This window comes from Sorex araneus, chromosome 3, assembly GCF_027595985.1.
Source record: "Sorex araneus isolate mSorAra2 chromosome 3, mSorAra2.pri, whole genome shotgun sequence".
Taxonomy (NCBI): Eukaryota; Metazoa; Chordata; class Mammalia; order Eulipotyphla; family Soricidae; genus Sorex; species Sorex araneus.
The window spans coordinates 47,776,295-47,791,284 of NC_073304.1; the positions used below are offsets into that span (position 1 = coordinate 47,776,295).

The 14,990-nt window shown below is 40.3% G+C and overlaps 1 protein-coding gene across 5 annotated transcripts in view; it reads right to left on the reverse strand.

Annotated features, from left to right (window-relative positions):
- Window positions 1-4,299: 4,299 nt before the first annotated feature.
- The window catches only part of GNG2 (G protein subunit gamma 2), a 127,043-nt gene continuing 116,352 nt past the window's right edge, over window positions 4,300-14,990 (reverse strand). For all 5 annotated transcript variants that reach the window (XM_004601738.2, XM_055132398.1, XM_055132397.1 and 2 more), the window contains one exon: window positions 4,300-7,719. In XM_004601738.2, coding sequence (XP_004601795.1) covers window positions 7,591-7,719 — 129 coding nt within the window. In that variant the 3' untranslated portion in view covers window positions 4,300-7,590. The remainder of the gene's footprint in view (window positions 7,720-14,990) is intronic.

Consider the following 14,990-nt stretch of genomic DNA (forward strand, 5'->3'; position numbering starts at 1 on the left):
AAACAATCCCTGAGAGTTACTGTTATAAAGTAAACCAAGATCACCTATAGGGTGGAGTAGTGATATATATATATATATATATATATATATATATATATATATAATTTTTTTTTTAGGAGATGTGCCAGTATCCTGATCTTGTAACAGTTTGCTTTTGCAAGCATTCTGGCTGTGTGTGTGTGTGTGTGTGTGTGTGTATGTTTGTGTGAGTGATATCTCCTGATCTGTGCTGTATGCTGCATTGCAGGCCTGAGTTGCCAGAGCATATTCCTGGAATCGGGACAGGAAAGGGTGTAGGAGAGGGAGACGGAAAGGAGCACTAGTCTTGCCAGAAGAATATCAGGTTTAGACCTTGAAACTGTGTTTGCAAGAGCCTTTGTTATGAGATTCTCTCCTCATCCTTTTCTCAAACAAGATTTTGAGGATGAATGCCTGGGAGCTTCCTCTGCCAGATTCACAGAAGGACCCAGAGCTCTGACCTTACAGGGAAGCAGTTGCTGTGATAGTAGTTAAAAGGGGAAAGATTTTCCTCTCCTGCAGTTTTGAAGGAAAAATATCAAATACTCCATCCTTGTTAAAACACCCTTTGAAATCCCTAAAAATTCCTTAAAGAGGGCTGAGGATGTAGCTCAGTAGTAGAGTACTTGTCAGTATGCACGAGGCTGTGAGTTTGATCACTGATACTGCAATTAAAAAAAAAAAAGGAGCAGGACGTGTAGCAAGAGCTCAATATATTTTGCATACTGGAGCCTCAGGTTTGCTTCCCAGTACTACATGGTCCACCAGACTCTGCTGGGAGCAACCCCCAGTACCAAACTAAGAGTAGCCCCAAGCTAACTTCCATCCCCCCATCACCTCAATATCCTGGAAGAGGCTCTTTGACATCAGAAAAAAGTTTTCCCTGCACAATTAATACTTTCTGGTACCAAATGAGCACAGTGATTTGGAAAAGTGTTGCAAGAAAGAGTTAATTGGTTTATTCATTCCAGAAAAGTGAGTCAGAGGTTGGAAGTTTACAAGCAATCTGCTTGTAAGCAAAAGAGCAATCGCTTATTTTATAAATAAGAACAGATTTTGGACTTTTCTTATAACCTCTCTCTTGTGTACTTGCATGTCAGTTTACATTGAGAGATACTTTAGAGTTTATTTTTTGCAATCAAGACAGATCTAGGTTCATATGCTTGAGTTCCCACTTGGGGTGTGTCCACCTGTCTACATGTCAAAATTCTTGTTGGAGAATGGAGATGCATTATTTTGAATCTAACTCATCCAATGAGAAGCTGACAAGGTCTTGAAGCAGGTAGCTTATTGGGGCTGGAGGTGAGGGAGATATCAGAGGGCCAAAATGCAGGGAGAGAGGAAGCAAAATATAGGAGAGAACCCAACAGGGTGTGGCATTGGCTTGGTTATGGAAAATTGAGGTTCAGTCTTACCAGATTCACCCCTTGTCCCCAGATAAAATGCAACTCAGAATTTTTCTCTGAAGCATGTGTTCTGGGACAGACATCCAGACTCTCACCACTAGCTAAGGATTGATGCACCTCAGCTCCCAGGCCTTCAGGGAAGAAGGAGATTGAACAAATGTTTACAGCCCAGCTGTGGCTGAAGTCAGAAGTGGATCACAGAGGGACACAAGGCACAAATACCTGCTGCAGGAGATAAATGCTACTCATGTCATAGTCTGTCATAGTTGCCAGGAGAGCAAAGCAAACGTCTGTAAGGGGCTCAACATGGTGCTGCACTTAGACAAGTGCCAATAAGTGTTTTGCATTACTATTGCAACAGCTGCTGTAGCTATTAACATCATCATAGATTAGTATTTTTGTGTTTTATTGAATGATTGATAGGGATATAGTGATGGTTTAGAAGAACTTCAGGGATGGTACCAAAGTCACAGCCTGCTTGATTTCCTATGACTTATGACCAATGTTTGTCGTTATTATAGCATTTACTAACTTTCTCCATGTGTGTGTATTTTGTTAAAATTTGGGCACAATAGTGGGGCAGATTCTCAGTGGATTGGAATGCTTGATCTCCATGCAGGAGTCTGGGATTTGATCCACATGGTACTCTAAGAACAGCTGGGAGCAATGAGCTGGGGTAGTCTCCAGAACTTCCAGGTGTGGCTCAAAAACAAATAAAAAATTTAGTACAAGTTAAAAACATATTCTGCCAGTTTCATGAAATGGAGGAATGGTTGCTAGCCCTTGCTTTGGAGCTATACTGGTTAACAGAGCTTCCTGCCATGGTGAAAATGTTCTGTATCTTTTGAAATCTCCTGATTGCTGTTAAATACAATGACCAATAACTGCATGTGATTATTGGGCATGTGGACTGGAGAGCATGCTTGCACACAGGACCTCCAAGTTCAATCCCTGGCACCACATAAACCCCTAAGCACTGCTGGGAACAACAGCCAAGTACTCAATACAGAGTAGCCCTTGAGTACTATAATTGCACATCAATCCTTTGAGCCATCTCCTGACACCTACTTTTGACCTAATCTTAAATCTTTCCTCCTCTAGCTTTGTGCAAGGCAAACCCTTTAACTTCTGTGCTATCTTTCCAAGCCCTGACCAGTCTTGTCTTTGCTTTGAAAGTTGGTAGCAAGCAGGATTGTCTAGCAACTTCTTTATCACTCCTTTATGATACCCCTTGACTTGCTCTCTTGCATTTGTCTCTGACAAGCTTGCAAGGCAAATGGATGAGGTATGCTTGTTTCCACTCTCACACGAAAAGGTCAAAGGGCTTGTTCAAGGTCACCCAGGAACTGTTACCATTTTCCAGCTCATGCAAAGCAAGTGTTGGCTTGTGCCCAGTTGGAATAGAAATGAGCATGCAACATCTTCCCATTACCTTAGAGTGGAGGTGCCCCCTAGCCCCAGGGGTCTCTGATTTTGGACAAGGAAGAACACGAGGAGTTCTTACTGAGGAAAGGCCTGGGAGTCCGTGACCCCTTTCATCAAAAATAAATTCTGCCCGAGTCTCTTGATTCTAAATAGAATAAAATGTAGATTTGGGGCAGAACCGAAGGGAAAGGGATTTCCCTTGGCAAATGATTTGCAATTTGTGGATTGGAGCTGACCCAGCTGCAATTCCCACGTCATTGTGAGCGCTGTCTGAAATGTGACCAGCTTATTAAAGAGTAAGAGCTGGAGGCAATCCCCCCACAGGGATGCCACAGAACAGAAGCAGAGTCGAAACCCACCAGCTCTCTCCTCACAGCGTCTCCTGCTAACAGCGAGCTGGATTTGCACCCACAAGTCCTGTGCCAGCTCCCGGCGCCCACTGCCTGCTTGCTGCAGAGCAAACAGACTTATGTGAGGCAGTGCTTTCCCTCATGGCTATGAAAAGTGAGCGCTCATTAATCCTTAATTCTGTGGTCTTCAGACTATTGCATTGCAACAGGGGATATTTTCAAATGCCACTACCAGAAATTCTGCATTTGGTGGAAGCCTGATGTCTGCCTTGAAACATTTTTTGTCTCTTTTCTTTCTGGGAGGCTATGTGCCCTGTGAAGCTCAGGGGCTACATATGGCTTGGCTTGGTGCTCAGGAGTTGCTCCAGGTGATGCATGGTTAAAACTCATACATCACCTGCATAGGGTACCAGAGTACAAACCTGAGTGTCCGTTATGTAAAGCATGTATGCAAATGGGTGAAAGCATCTACTCCAAGAAGCGCCTTCTTCTGGGGTGAACGTCTATCCTGCTTCTAGGAGACCCACCCGGGCCTTTTCTGGGGAGAGGGGTGGGGTTCTCCACTCACTGGCAGAACTGGAATAATATACAGAAAGTTTTCATGACCAGATAGTTCTGGAGTCTCTCTGTGCAGCTGCTGAACCTAGAGTTCTAAGCATTTATTTAGTACTTATTTTGTGTGTGTTTTGGGTTTGGGGGACATACTCTCAAGTTCTTAGAGGCTAGCTAGTACTTGTTTTACCTCATGAACAGCTTTATGAGAGCATTTCTTGCATTCATTATTTTGTTTGTTTGTTAAGAAAATTTCTCTGTGGCATCCTCTAGCATGTTAGAGTGGACATACATACAACATGTCTGTGGGATCCTGCCCTCTAGACCACCCATACCACATCTCCTTGTTTGTCTTCCAAGGAGGCAGAGAACCAGGGAGGATTGTGAAGAGTTTTATGTTGAGTGTCCTTTTTCAGGGAACCCTAGAGAAAGTCAAAGGGATTCATACATCCCACCTTACTTGTTAGGTAACTTCTTGCTTCTTAAGCCGACCATATGTCGAAGACAAGGTGAGCCATAGGACTTCGTAATAAAATCACGGCATGAGCTGAGTCTGAAAATTCCATTTATTAAAACAAATACATTATTTATGTGGGATGAAAATGCACACATCACATTCAGGTTTTCCTGCTTTAACATCTCTGCATTTCCCTCTCTGAAAGACACTCCATAGATCTTATATATGGAATAAATGAGCAATTCTTGAGCTGGGAAAACATTAATGTTTCTAACAATTGACCATAGCCAGGAGCAGTCAGAAGCAAATACTTAAAAAAGTACAAAATTTCAGAAGACAGCATGCTTGATTTCTCAAAATTCCTTATGTGAATATGACAGTATGGAGGAACAGTTTTTAATTTTTCCTTGGTACACAATCTATTTCAAACATTATTAAAATTAGTAAAATTAGCCTCAGTCCTAAGTACTTACTGGCAAACCGTTTTAAACTAAATGGACTTGGTTTGAAACTAGAAAATAATGAAAACCAAAATTAATGTTAAGAATGATGCAGAAAAAAAGTTTTTTTTAAAAAATAGTTTGCTTTTTAAATAATAAACATAGTTTTAATGCTTAACCTAATGTCGTGGCATATTTTCATTACTATCCAATACATAAGCTAAGTTTCCTATCAGTCACTCCTTTAGATAAAATTATGCTGGTGAAAATGATTGTTGACTTAAATTCTTTAAGAGAATTAAAGCTCTTTAGAGGCATAAGTAATCAAAGATTTCCCTAGCCCCTTCAACAGGTGAAAATACCAATAAGTCAAAACACATTTAAAGACTTTGGTATTATAATTCCAACTGCCGGACATAAAATTATGAAAAAGCCAAAAATAATTTAAACCTAATTTCAGCTGGTCTGTGCTTTATGCATTCTCTCTCCTGTTAAAAATGTTATAGACAATTTGGGATATCCTTAACTCAGAGCTTTCTTATGATGCCTCCTAAATGTTTTCATTCTACCCTGTAACTCCTAAGATCTAGATTTATGTGAAAATATAAAAAATGCTTCTAAAAAGAATAAGTTGTGCCAATTATAAAGATCATCAGGGTCTCATAATGATGCCTTAACAACTACTATAAGAGTACTTCATTGTTTATATGGGGTCGGTCACATATTTTCAATGCATAGTTTGGCTAATACTAAACAAGTGTATAGAATTTAGGCTGATTCAACAGTATCATTCAACTGTTGGCCCAACATTGTAGTTTAAGAATAAATACCCTGCCAGATTTGTTTCCCCTTTATGTCTTCATCAGCTTCCCATGGACTATTACCAAAGCCCCCAGGTTTGAACAGAAGTATCTAGTTATAGAAGCACATTTACTATTTTGTAAGTGCCTTAGTATTTTCTTCCTTCCATTCAAGCATGGCCTCACTTGGATGTTTTTATTTTTACTATCATGCCCATAAAAATAATTATTTACCAAGTTTGTGGGAAAGTCTGTCCTTAACACTTTATATGTGTTTATCTCCTCTTTCTTCCCTCTCTACCCTCCTCTTACTATATTTTTAAATAGAAGGAAGAAAATAGTAAAAGTAAAATAAAATGCTTTGGGCTATCAAAGCAAACAAGATATAAGAGTCCATCTTTGGCCTGAGCATGACCCGGAGAAAAATCTAGAAAGGCTGCCGGGCTGTATTACTGGTGGAAGCTAGAGCTGCAGGGAAAAGTCATTTTCGAATCCTCTCCTGGGATGAGAGAGCTCTAGCTGCAAAGAAGTTGTAGATAAAGGCCAAGAGACTCACAAATGAGTACAACAAAATCAGAAACAAAAGAGTATATTGGAAAATTTAGGGGTTGCAAAATAAAGACCATCTCAGTGGATTAAGGAGCCAGAACCTTTTGTGGGCTAGCTAGCTCTGGGGGGACTCTCTTTGCCCCCCTTCTCCCTGGCTGGTAAGTGGCAGGGATTCTGAGAATTAGTCTTCTATAGAATCAAGAGTTTGTCACTCCTAGTACTGGAATAGAGGAGGGCCACTGTTTTTGTTTTTGATTTTTTGCTTTTTGGGCTACACCCGGCGATGCTCAGGGGTTTCTCCTGGCTCATGCCCTCAAGAATTACTCCTGGCAGTGCTTGGGGGACCATATGGGATGCTGGGAATCGAACCTGCGTCTGCCGCGTGCAAGGCAAATGCCCTACCTGCTGAACTATCGTTCCAGCCTCCGAGGGCCACTGTTTTGAAAAGAGTTCAGAAAGTTGTCCTTTTCCAGCAAGTATCATGCAACTGAGAGTTCATACAATTTAGGGAAAGAGGAAATTTACTCTACTGGGTAATGACAGCACTTACGCACTCATGGTGAAGCCTTCCCTCTCTGGCTTGAGGGCACCTATGCTGCCCTGCATCCTGGATAATTAAAACCAAAGGCTTTGGAATCTGGAAAATCTGTTGAAGAGGCGTTTAGGCCAATTTTAACTTGGAGGTATTTTAGGCATGGCTAAGGCTCTGAAGTCATTTCATTTTTCAAAACCACCGAGGATTTTTCCTCCCCAGCTTCTTTTCTCTCTCCTTCCATTTTCCAACTTGATAGTAAAACAACAAAACTTCTGAATGGATGTAACATAGGGACATTTTCATGCAGTATTACCCCAAAAATTGCCACAAATATATGAAAGCACCAGTCACAACACATGGTTACTTGCAGAATCGAAGCTATCATGTACAAATGTTAGGAATAGTGATAAGAGAACACAGACAATCAGCATTGTTGTTACCATGAGGATAAACCACGGGGAACATCTCTCTAAACACTTCGGGTGCTCATCCTTGGAGTATCATCTTACTACAAGTCCAGCCTTATCTGCAGAACTACTCTAATGGGAAGAGAATAAAGGAGAGGGGTACAGAATAAGGAAAAAAAGAAAAATAAAGGCACAAAGACTCAACATCAATGCCATTAAACTGAATCACAGCTACACTGCACGACTCAGCTTATCAAAGGGTATTCTAAAGGCAATTTTCATTCCCAGAAGATTATACATATCTCAGCCAGAAAAGCTGTCTGTTTGAATTTTTATTATCATTATTAATTTTTTTAAAATACAGAGCAGAAACACAATGTTTGGGGAGGGATAGCAGAAAAGAAATGACACCGATTACATAGTCCCCTCCTCCAGGCGGCGGAGCAGGTATCCGATCTCTTCAGTCAGGCTGTAGAACAGCTTTCATTCTCGTAAAGGGGTCTCGTTCTTTAAACATGCATAGCCTGGAGCTGCCAGGCGGGTTCTCTCCCTCTCTTCAAATGCTGTGGACAAGAAAGGTGCCCACTTTGCTAAAAACTCTACATCAGTGTCCCAGGAGCCCCCGAGGCTCTGCAGGCTTCTCGTGAAGACTTAAAGGATAGCACAGAAAAACTTCTTCTCCCTAAAGGGGTTCTCTGACGCAGGAACGGGGGTCATCAGCGGGTCCTCCTTGGCATGCGCTTCGCAGTAGGCCATCAGGTCTGCGGCGGCCTTGGATACCTGGGCAGGAAGACAAAAACAACTGTGGCTTTAAACGAGGCCTTGAGGAGGGGACAGTCAGCCCAGGTCCAGGATTTTGGGTTCGGATCCCTGCTGCCTCACACAGTATGTGAATGTGAGCCTCAGGGTCCTCCTCTACCAGTAGGCAGCTGCTGACTGAGTGCACAGGAGCATGGAAAACAAGTTGGGAACAAGGGGGAGCTGGCAATGGCACTTAGGCTGCAGAAAATGAAGAAAATGAAGGAGGTGCTCACTGTCGGGAATACCAAAGTGTCCACCTTGAGACCATTTTGTGCAGCCCAGAGAGTCTGTGTCTCATCCAACTGTGTGTCCCTGTTTTTTCCTTATCCAGGACTGGAGGATTTAAGGGTTAGAGGCCATCCTGTAAGTCCAGTGTGGACACAAAGTTGGCTTTAGGTTCTATTAGCTAAAGGCATGGCTCTGCTATTGACATGTTGGTTCTTTTTTTAAGAAACAATGGTTAGAGATGCTTTATATCACTTTCCCCACTTTATCTAGTCATTGAAACCTGTCATGAATGGGACCTCCTCTTGGATGTAACTGCATCCATTCCAGAATCTATCTACACTGAAGATTTGCTCTGGTCAGTAATTTTCTGTTGCCACAGCTCAGGTAAGAGTTTTTCCTGCAAGTGTTTCTGCTGTTGTTCATCAACATGTGCAGACTCACTCTTTCACTAGCATATTGCATGCAGAATAAGTCTGAAAGGGTTAAGTCACTCAGAGCTGGCTGTCCGCTTAAAACTACAGTTAGCTCGTGCCTTTTCACAGCATACAGGAACTTTCTGCTATTGTCACGATCCTGGCACAGATGAGAGAGAGACACTTCTGTGTTTGGTCATCAATCCAGGTCACTGGAAACTTATTCACACCTGGTTCTCAAATTATTGCTGGTTTTGCTTTCAATGAAGCAGACTCCTTAATAATTTCTACCACTTTTTTCTTATTCTTTATTTTGGGGGTGTTGGGGTTGAGGATAGGTGACACTTGTCAAGACTGGAGGCTACTCTGGCTCTGTGCTCGGGGAAGGTCACTCCCACTACTCAGGACACCATGTGATGCTGGGAATTGAACTGGGGTTGGTTGTATCCAAGGCAAGTGTCTTTATCCCCTGTACTATCTCTTGACCTCTTTGTTATTTTATTGTTTTTGGGCCACAGTTGTTGATGCTCAGGGGTTACTCATGGCCCGGTGTTCAGGAATCACTCCTGATAGTGCTCAGGAGACCATATGGTTGCTGAGGATTGAACGCGGGTGGGACATGTGCAAGGCAAGCACCTTCCTGCTGCATTCTTTCTGGCCCCCTCTTTGTTATTTTTCTTTTTCATGGTGATGATGGTAAATTAGGGTATGCCTGAATGGATCAGAAATACTATCAGTGTTTTCTCTTCCTTTTGTAGGCTTTAAGATCTATGAATTTTGTTTGTAGGTCAATTACTCAATGGAGCTTTTAATTAGTCAATTAACTAATTAATTAAGGGCCTCTCCAGAGGGATTGGTGACACTAGAGCTTTGCTTTACAGTGCTCTGGAGGCCAAAAGGTTCCAGGGATTGAAGCTGGGCTCCTGTGCATGCTAGCTTGCAACCCAGCCCTTTGAGCTATCTGTTTTTTGGTACCAGTAGCAGTGGATTATAAGTAAGCTCAGGAGTCACAATGAATAAAACATCAAATCAAACATGAGGGAAAATAATGCTGTCAAGAGACCTGGTAAACACAAGATAGATGAGGCTGCTGCTACCATAAAACATGATCAAGTTCTGATGGCCATGTAATCCCATCAATGGCCAAGATTCAGAGACTACAAAACAAAGCTCCCAAAAGCTTTTTGAATGCAGCCTCGCTCCCTCTTATAGTCTAGCCCTCTGATATAACTAAAGCAGCACACATGTGTTTGGTTTTAACATACTTGCTTATATTCTCTTATATACATTATCTGTCCCTCTTGGAGAGCCCAGCAAACTATCGAGAGTATCCTGTCCGCACAGCAGAGCCTGGCAAGCTCCCCGTGGTGTATTCAATGTGCCAAATACAGTAACAATAATGGGTCTCATTCCCCTGACCCTGAAAGAGCCTCCAATATGGCACCGTTTGGAAGGACGAGTAAAGAGAGACTGCTAAAATCTCAGGGCTGGGACGAATGGAGATGTTACTGGTGCCTGCTCGAGCAAATCGATGAACAACAGGATGACAGTGATACAGTGATTTATGCTAATATTTATGATTGTTATGTCTTTTGCAAGTTTAGTTTTATTATATAATTTAAATATTAATCTCATTATAGTTTTGAACTTAAGTTTTATCACCACAGGCATTAATATAATAAAACAATATGTTTATAAAAATTTCTTTGTTGTGATTTTTTTAGGGTTTTAGGCCACACCTTGTGGTACTCATAGCTTACTCCTGGATCTGCATTCAGGCATCTCTCCTGATAGGATTTGGGGGACTATATGTGGTGATGGAGATTAAACAAGATAAGGGTGCTTATCTTGTCAGTCATGTGCAAGATAAGCACCCTTTTGGTGTACTATCATTCTGGCCCCGTCTATTTTATTGTTTTGTTTCAGACATTGACTTAAACTTTCTCTTTTGATTTTTTTTGACATATACAATAATCTTAAGGTAGAAATTGTTATTCTTTTATAGCGACATATCACTCAAGTTATTCAATGTTACACAACAAAGCATATGGCAAAAGAGCACTCAAACCCTGATTTTTTTTGTCATTAAGTCACAGTTATCTACATAAACACTACTCAAAAAACAGGGCAGTTCCAAATGATAAAATTAAAATTCTTTGTACAGCCATATGAAATGCTAGTGTGACAGACTAAAAAGAAACAGGGTGTTCTTGTCTTAAAATCTCTAAATGAAAGCAAAGGACAGACTTTCAGACTGAATCTCAGCTACTTTGCTTGTGTGTGTGCCTTTCACTTGTTTAAGCTATAGTTATCATCATATCAAACAGGAGCTTAGCTGTAAGCTGCATAGGGGACAACAATAATATCTATACTCAGTGACTAAGAGGAGATACTTCATTCTCCCTACTCATGTATTATATTTACACACAAACATGTGGCAGGAATATTCAGTTTCTATAGAAAGTGCTGTCCTAGGCAAAATTAAAAAGGCTAGATTTGTTTATGGACTGGAGCAATAGCACAGCAGGTAGGGTGTTTGCCTTGCATGTAGCCAACCTGGGTTCGATTCCTCCGTCCTTCTCAGAGAGCCTGGTAAACTACTGAGAATATCCTGTGGCATATTTGTTATGCCAAAACAGTAACAACAAATCTCACAATGGAGACGTTACTGATACCCACTTGAGCAAATCGATGAACAAGAAGACGACAGTGCTAGAGTGCTATAGATTTGCTCATGTTTTTTATTTGAATACTTGACTGTGAACAGGTTCCTTTTTGAAAATATTATTTGATCTAATTTCCTCCAACTAGACTGTCATCTCCTATGGACAATGTTAGACTGTCACAAAGTCAGAATTCTAACAGTAGTTAAAATAGTTTCTCATACTTATCAATGCTTACTATCTGCAGGATGTGCTAATCATGTTATACATAAGATCCTGCTTAATCCTGCGTTAATATCATCGTTTTATATATGGGAACTAGGTTAAGTGCTTGGTTAGATGTTTGTCCTAGAACTCCGAATCAGTAGCAGAGCTGTGAGTCTTTGTGTTTTTCACTTAATCTTTTAAAACATTCTTTCTTTCTAGGCTGAAACTGTCAATATTTTTCCTTATCTTGCAATCAGGGACGCAATAATTGCTTGCTGACTATTTTGGCTAATGCTTTGAACATAACTACTTTCACATTTCATATCTATAGACCTATTTCTTCCACTAATACTTTTCTAGTAATGCTAGAAAACCTCTCCCTTTTATTCTGCTGAATTTTTCTCCAAAAAAATCTCATTTTTTCCCTCTTAATTGTCATCTCTTTCATAACCACCCTACTTCCAATCTCCATCTTTTTCCATAATTATTTAAATAAAGTGATTAATTTAGGTTTGTTATAGACAAAATCTTTGCTCCCCCAAATTCAGATGTTGAAATTTCTTATGCCAACATCATGGTATTTGTCAGTGGGACCTTTGGAGTGTGGTTAGGTCACAAGGCAGAGATTTTAAAGACACCCCAGAGAGCTTCCCCGTTTCTTCTGCTATATGAGATTACAGTGAGAAGATAGCCATTTATGAGCCAGGAGACAAGCTCTAATCAGATACCAAAGGCTGATCTTAGAATTTCCAATTTCCGGAGCTTGAAAAACAAATTTCTGCTGCTTATTTCATTTTAGTTTTTGATGTTCTGCGCTGAATTCTTAAATAGGTTAAGAGAGTATTCATGGGAAGAATCAGGTGTTAGGCCATTAAGTTCAATTGTAAAAGAAAACTGGTATATTTTTTTACTAACCTAATAGCAATTCAATATTTCTTTCAGTTACAGACAACACATTACAGTAACAATGCCAGTCCCTGTGACTTAGTCATTAAGAGAAGTCAGATTTTTTTTATCATATTATAGTTACAGTAGCTTTATCAACATTCCATTTATGTTTATCTGCTTTATAGTTATAGGCCACCATTTGATTTCTTACATAATCAGCCAACAGAAGAGTACGTTGTCACATATTTTAAAAATATTCTGATAAACTCTAATTTAGTATAATCAGTTTCTTTTGTAATTTAAAAACATTATTCTGAGAAGAGGACCAAACAAGACCTTAGCATAGAGGCAAACATATCTAAGGTCTCCCAAAGCTTAAGAATCCCAGTTGGAGGATCTGGAGAGCTAGTTCAATGGGCTGAAACACATGCTTTGCATGCAGGAAATCCTGGTTCAGTTCTTGGTGACACATGGCCCCAGAGAACTGCGGGTATGACCTCCTTCCCCCAAAAAAAATTTTTATTGGGAATGACTCCACCTTTACAACTTTTCTAGAAGTAGTAGTATTTATACTGTACCTAAACTGATGTTTTAAAAACACAAACTAGCTGACATTACTTCCCTTTTTGTATCTTTCGATTTTATTTATTTATTTATTTATATATTTATTTTTATTTTATTAGTGAATCACCGTGAGACAAAGTTACAGACTTACAGGTTTTCATGCTTACGTTTCAGTCATACAATGATCGAGTACCCATCCCTCCACCAGTGCCCATTTTCCACCACCAATGGTCCCAGCATCCCTCCCACCACCCCCACCTTGTCCCCTTCACCCCTCCCTGCCTCTGTGGCAGGGCAATCCCATTTGCTCACTCTCTCTTTTTGGGTGTTGTGGTTTGCTACAGAGGTATTAAGTAGGCATCATGTTCTGTCTGTAGTCTATTTTCAGCCCGTATCTCCTATCCCTAGTGGGCCCGCCTAGTACCCTTTGCTTGGTGATCCCTTCTCTATCAGAGCTGCTTCTTCACCTATCATGTGAGGTCAGCTTACAAGCTGTGGAGTACTCCTCTTGATACTTATCTCTACTATTCTTGGGTGTTGGTCTCCCAGTCTGTCTTTTTTTGTATCTTTCTAACATCTTCCAGTGATACTTTGTAGGAAACCAAGACTTCATAGAATACCATATGGATCCTGCATGCTCTGGGCCTGCTCATCTTATCTACAATTTATGTTATGGCATTCTTCCATCCTTACATATTAGGTTATTTCAAGTTTTGTGAGAACTCTGACATCTTTTCTGCTTCAAAGCTTCACATATTCGATTGCTGGAATTATTCTTCTCCCCATCAACTCAACAGACTGGCTCACTCTTTCCTTTATGAGTGGCCTGGTTAAAGTCTTTATTTGTTGATTAATTTATTTCTGTTTTTCAGCCACACCTGTTGGTGCTCAGGGCTTATGTCTGGCTCTATCCTCTGTGCTCAGGGATCACTCCTGGTGAGGCTAGAAGTGGTGCTGGGGCTGCATGTCAAGCAAGATCCTTCCTTATCCTCTGTACTCTCTTCAGCCCAATTTTTGAGTCTTTACTGAACACTTCTGCCAGTATTGATTTTGCACTTTTCCATTTAAAAAACAGTTACCTCTACTTGCAATCGTGACCATTATTTATTTGCATCTGTTAATGGTCTTTCCTTTAGTCACTATGTTGTATGAAAGCAGGAATCAAGGGTTTCATTCACCACAGAGTCAGTGTGAACACACTGGAGACAATCAGCTGCTGGAGGAGTTCTCAAATATAACCTTAAAAATGTTCCATTCAACTAATATTTAGTGGGTGCCTAGTATGCTGACACTATTCAGGATGCTCAGAACTATGAGGAAATAAAATACACAAAAATTCTTAACCTTATGAAACTTATGTACTTTCCTAGATTTCTACATCTGAGAATCATGGACTAACTGTGACTAATCAACTCTTCTCTTACTTAAAAACTGGTCAAAATAGGGCCAGATATTTGGCATAAGAGGTAAAGCATATCACTAGCATGCATATGGCCCTGTGTTCTATTCCCCAGCACCAGTGGGTCTGGCTTTTAAACAAAATATAAGGAAAAAAATAAACTGAATATGAACAAATGCTTTGAAATTTTTTAAACTTGCTTGGCTTATGCACTATATCGTGCATTTTGTGGAGACTACTCTTGGTGCGTTTTAAGGGATGGGGCCCAGGGATCATGCGTAGCAAGTACTCCAGTCCTCTGAGTCATCTCCTCAACCTAACCAAATATTTTTTAAATGTTAGCTTATAGTAAACACAGAATAGTAATCCACAAGAAATGGGGAATGGGGGGAAACAAAATAATTTCCCTGGCTTACTTTCTACAGGGTTTGAACAGACCGAGATAAAGGCAGGATATAGTTCAGGAACTTGCCTGGTTTGAGAAAAAAAGAAAATAAAGAGTTCTGCACAGACACACATTCACACAAAGAGACAGATCTGTAGCCCTTTGGAATTCCCCTGTCTCTAGCAGAATACTGATCAGCACATATGTGAGAGAAAGCTGTTTGAAACCATACAAATAATTTAAGAAAGGATAAAGTGAGACAATTTTTGATGCACACAAGGTTGGGATAGTTGGTGTGTTCACTGGCTAAAACAAAAAGATATTATAGCACTTGGGGGTTGAGTAAAGTCCTAAAAAGGTTATCGTTTTGATAGTGGTGCTAAAGCCACTTGGATTTTTGTGAATCCGTGAAGCATTATACAAAGTTTAAAAAATAAGTCTTGTTTGTTTTTGGGTTTGTAAAAATAAGTCTTGTTTGTTTGTTTTGGGAATATTTTTTACCA